Consider the following 5,242-nt stretch of genomic DNA (forward strand, 5'->3'; position numbering starts at 1 on the left):
AGACTTTGAAGACGAAGTCTAAGACAAGTGGGGGAGAGTTGTAACGCCCCGTTTCTGATACGCTTTTGAGTTGTTAAATGTTCATTTTATAAAAGCTACTCGATGAGTAGAAGCCCTAACTCGTCGAGTAGATGCCAGATTTGGATGCAGACCTTAACTGATCTACTCGGCGAGTCGAAGCCTTGACTCGACGAGTAGGTCAGTCAGGGGCAAACCCTAACCTTTAGGGTTTTCACCCTATTTAAGCATCATTATGGGCCTCCACACCAGCCCCCGTCACCTCCTCGGCTCACTCTCGAAACCCTACTTAGTCTTATGTAATATTGAGCAAGTTCTTGCCATTTTTGTGATCTAAAGCTTGAAGAAGGAAGCAAAAGCCTAGAGTTTCAGAAGGAAGGTTGGAGATCCAGAGATAAGGGCTCAGTTCTATCTTCTTAAAGGTATAAAGCTCATACCTTGACTATTATTGATTTAGATCTCATTCCTAGCTTGAACTTTGTGATCTTTGGGGCATTTCTAAGCCATTTTGCGGGTTTTGGAGTGTAATGTAGATTAAGGGCTTTAGATCTTGAACCTTGGAGGGTTGTCATGGCATAAAGGTGCCAATTTTATGGCCATGAGAGCCCCATGCATCCTGTAGACCTTATTTTTGGGTCTTTTGAGCTTAAAGACCCCTGCATGGACATAAAGTTTGTGACTTTACATGTTATATCAACCCTAGGAGGTCAGATCTACTCTTTGGATGAGATGAGCTCAACAGAAGTCGAGTTTATGGACATGGACGTTAGGGGACTTGGCGAGTCGTTCTTGGGACTCGGCGAGTCGGGTATTGGTTCCTCAACCTTTTCTGTTTCTGAGGAATCCGGTTGAGTCTAGAAGGGGACTCAACAAGATGGACGTGATTATGGACCTGGAAATCATGGGACTCGGCGAGTGTATGAACAGACTTGGCGAGTCCAAGGCAATATCCCAACCCATGAAGACGGACTCGATGAGTTGTTCATATAAGTTGACGAGTCATAGACTGGACACATTCATATGATGAAGATGAACTCGATGAGTTCCAGGATGAACTCAGCGAGTCAGTTGAAGATAGTCCCAATGTTATGGTTGAAGGATAACTCGTTGAGTTCTTGCTAGACTCAACGAGTAGAGTCGGGGTTGTATCATTTTGAAAGGACAGGGACTCGACAAGTTGGTGGACCAACTCGGCGAGTCAAGTCAACTGGAGGTCGACTTTAACCAGGATGTTGACTTTGGCCAGGGGCAAAATGATCATTTTACCCTAAGAATAGTTATCAGTTTTTTACTGAGTGTCCCTATGGAATTTATAGCCAGAGAGTCGCCAGAGCAGCAGATAGAGATTCCTCACTCAGAGTTTCAGCAGTCAGTCACACAAGGTGAGTTTTCCTTCAGTAGGAACGGGTCTAAGGCACCAATGCCAGCCTGTTTAAGTAGTATAGTATGCCAGGATAAGCTCGATGTCGGGGATAGCCGATGCAGTTTATATGTTTCCGGACATTGGTTCGATGCCAGGGTGGTCCCGAGAAGTAGTTATGTATGCTTGATGTCTTTGTGATTCATGCATGTTATTTTCAGTGTGTTATGTGTTCTGGGCTTTAGTCCTATGTCGGGGTAAGCCCGATGTATGCTAGTTTATAAGTTGTATGTTATATGTTCTGGGCTTCGGTCCGATGTCGGGGGTAAGCCGGTGCAAATTATGTGTTTATGTTACATGTTTATGTATTATGCTATGTTATGTTTATGACGGGGTACCCGATGCCGGGCAGGAGTCCGATGTCGTGATTCATTCCGATGCAGTTGGGAGTAGTCCTATAATTATGTGATTGGTTATATGTATGCGTATGGTATGCGATAGTTTGGGGGAGCTCACTAAGCTTTGTGCTTACGGTTTTCAGTTTTGGTTTCAGGTACTTCAGCTAGCAAAGGGAAGGGCTCGGGTGGATTGTATGGCACACACCATAGTCTTTAGCCTGGGAGATTACTCTGACATTATTATCATATGTTTTGATTACATTATTTGACATGGTGTTTTGAGATACATGATACATGATTGATGGTTTTTATACTATGGTAATGAGGTTTATGTTTTGGTAATGATTTTAAAAATGAAATTTTTGGTCTGTATTTTTTGGACGTTACAGTTTGAAAAGTAGCAAACTCATTCGAAGTGTGGCTTGTGAGACTGATTAGTCATCGTTCTTCTTGGCTTATAAGGTGGCATGCAATTCCAAGTATAGGTAGGGTTTCAGTAGTTAAGATTTGGGTTTTAACAGTATTTTATTGTAACACTCGAAATCAGGTATTACCTTGAAACCCTTGAAGAAATCTAAATATAGCATAATGGTCCCTTAAGTACGTTGGGCGTACTCATGAGTACGCTTAGTGTACTATGCAAGGATGATCGCGGAGGAGCAGCACGTACGCTGGGCGTACGTACTGGATGTCTAAACCCTAATTTCTGGAATTGAGGCCTATTTAAACGTCCTTAAGCCCCTTGGACTTAACCCTAGAGAGCCTCCATAGCCTTAGTACGTCCTTCTACTCCAGAGAGAGTTTTCGAGACCATTTTGAGCTTAGAAAAGGGTGTTGGTGGCCATTTTTAGTGGCATTCAAGAAGGAGAAGTTGTGAAGGAAGCTTGGAGTGACATTCGGCTTCAAGAATCTGCATTTAGTTCACCTTGAGGAGCTTCTGGAGGTATAAAGCTTGGACCTTCCCACCTTAATCATTAGATCTAGCTAGGGTTTTCTAGTTTTGTCCCCATTGTTGGTTTTGGATCTCCTCCTGTGAGTTGAGCAACTCCAGAGGATGGAAATGCTAGATCTGAGGTCCCTTGGTCCATTTATAACATAAAAATGAAGTCTGGGTGGGTGTTTTGACCTCATGCATGGGTTAAGACCCTTAAAAAGGTCTTAATGGGAGTGTTGGGAACATATGAGACATGCAAAGGCATAAAGTTGCCAACTTTATTAATAGGCTTAGATCTGATTTTTGGACGTAAGAGAACCGAGTATTAAGCACTTAATGGAGAAAGTGCTTAATCGGTTAGTACGTTGGGCGTAACCTAGCATACACAGCGCATAAGGCCTAGAGACTCAGTACGTTGCGCGTACCAGGGTGGTACACTAAGCGTACGCACAACAGATGGGCTTGGATTTCATTTTGGGCCTTTGAACTGTTGGGCCTCAATTGGTTATTGGGCCTGGACGTATTTTGGGATGGTGGGCCGTTCATCTGTTTTGGGTCATGGATGATATGATTGGGCCTTATTGGGCCATGAGGCCTATTAAATGATTTTTGGATGTGGACTTTAGGACCATTAGCAAAGGAAGAATATTTGGGCCTTTATGGAAGGACTTCGGGTTGCGTTTCCCTTTGATCACGTGAAGTCCTAACATTGGTTAATATTATTATTTAGTGCGGTTGGTTACGGATAGTTAGGAGAGCAGCTTTCGGATTCTTCGGACAGAGATGAGTCTTCTCACCATACCAATGGATCTAAGGCACCAAGGTCGGCCCATTCTATGTTATGTGGTACACTAGCTGTTGTAGAGATATGTGGTATGATAGTTAGCGTTATGCTAAGTAGTATGCTACTGATTGTATGTTATTGCATGGAAGACCCAAGGGGGAGCCCGTGGCAATGGATATAAGACCATGTGGGGTAGCCCATGACATTCCCAAGTAAAGACCATGTGGGGTAACCCATGGCACAGTGGTATACGACCCTGGGGGAGCCCACGACATCCTTACAGGTTTATGTACGTGTTTTGCAATGTGTAGATACTTCTTTGATATATGATATGCTAATTGATTGTATATGTTATTGCGTGGAAGACCTCAGTGGGAGCCCGTAGCAATTGTATATAAGACCATATGGGGTGGCCATGGTATCCCAGGTAAAAACCATGTGGGGGAGCTCATGACACGATGATGTAAGACCCTGGGGGAGCTCACGACATCCTTAAAGGTTTATGTATGCATGGCTTATGTGATATATATAGCTTTTATAAATAATATGATATGTGATATGTGGATTGTGAGTGTGGTATGCTCTGGGAAACTCACTAAGCATTAGCTTACAGGTTGTGGATTTGTTTTAGGTAATTCAAATCCCAAGGGCAAGGGCAACGCGTGATGGTGCGGCGTGCACTCTCTCTCAGGCATTTTTACAGGACACTCTGATGTTTGGATCAAAAGTTATATTTGACTTGTGTTTTGAAAACAATTATAATCGGATTACTTAATTTATGGAAATGTGTTTGATTATTCAAAATGAAAATTTTCTTTGAAAAATTGGGTCGTTACATGTATTCTTCATTGAGACCCATCAAGAAATCGTAGAGCTGCTCCTTTTCACGTAGCTTTGCACTTTATTTGGAAATATCAAAGGTACAACCATTACATTTACATGTGGGAAGTCGAATGATTGCTTGAATTTTATCCCAAACATTTCGTAGTTTGGTGTATTATGTCGAAATGGTCATTCCTTCTTGGTGTATGGCGGTAATTATGTGTCTAAGATCATAAGCTCTAATAGCGTTTTCTTTTCCAAACCTTTCTTCAAGGTCGACCCACATATCACGAGTCGGTATTGCATATTTGATGTTGCTTTTGATTTCTCTTTCCATAGAACTAATGAGCCATCCATATACCATGTCGTTGTAGTGTTTCCAATTCATAAGGTCAGTTGTGTCTTCCGCCAGCATTGGCATGGATCCATCGATGAAACCAAAATTATTCTTGGCTAACAAGGCGTTTGTCATCTCGTTTTTCCGGTCACTGTAATTTCCATCACATAACAAGCTTTCACCCACGAAGTTTTGCCCGAGATGATCGGTGGTAGTGAGGAAGTACGGATATGTGATGTCGATGTTGTCGTTTTCTTTCTTTGAACTTTCTTCAGCATCTCCATTCATTGTTGAAAGCAAACTAGGATTTGATTCCTAGATTTTGCTCTGATACCATATAAAATTTGAATGAAAATTATCTTCTTTCTTATTGATAAAAACGTAAATACATCATGCTATATATCCGAGAATATCACTAGGAAAAGGAAAGACATAAGACTCATAAATAGTTGCTAAAGACATTACTTAGGGAGCAAAAGAATACTTTGTAAATATGGAAACTAAAAGAAGAAGAAATCGGAAGTATCTCAACAAACATCATCATATTGGAGTAGTAGTAGTTTGACGATAACCAAAAATAAAAACTAAC

The 5,242-nt window shown here is 41.7% G+C and overlaps 1 protein-coding gene across 1 annotated transcript; it reads right to left on the reverse strand.

Annotated features, from left to right (window-relative positions):
• Positions 1 to 4,491: 4,491 nt before the first annotated feature.
• On the reverse strand, positions 4,492 to 4,941 carry LOC145089748 (uncharacterized). The gene has a single exon (XM_079028145.1). The coding sequence runs from the start codon at positions 4,939 to 4,941 to the stop codon at positions 4,492 to 4,494; it is 450 nt and encodes a 149-aa protein (XP_078884271.1).
• Between the last annotated feature and the right edge of the window lie 301 nt (positions 4,942 to 5,242).

The sequence above is a fragment of the Lactuca serriola genome, chromosome 2 (assembly GCF_051521515.1).
Source record: "Lactuca serriola cultivar US96UC23 chromosome 2, Lser_US96UC23_V15, whole genome shotgun sequence".
Taxonomy (NCBI): domain Eukaryota; kingdom Viridiplantae; phylum Streptophyta; class Magnoliopsida; order Asterales; family Asteraceae; genus Lactuca; species Lactuca serriola.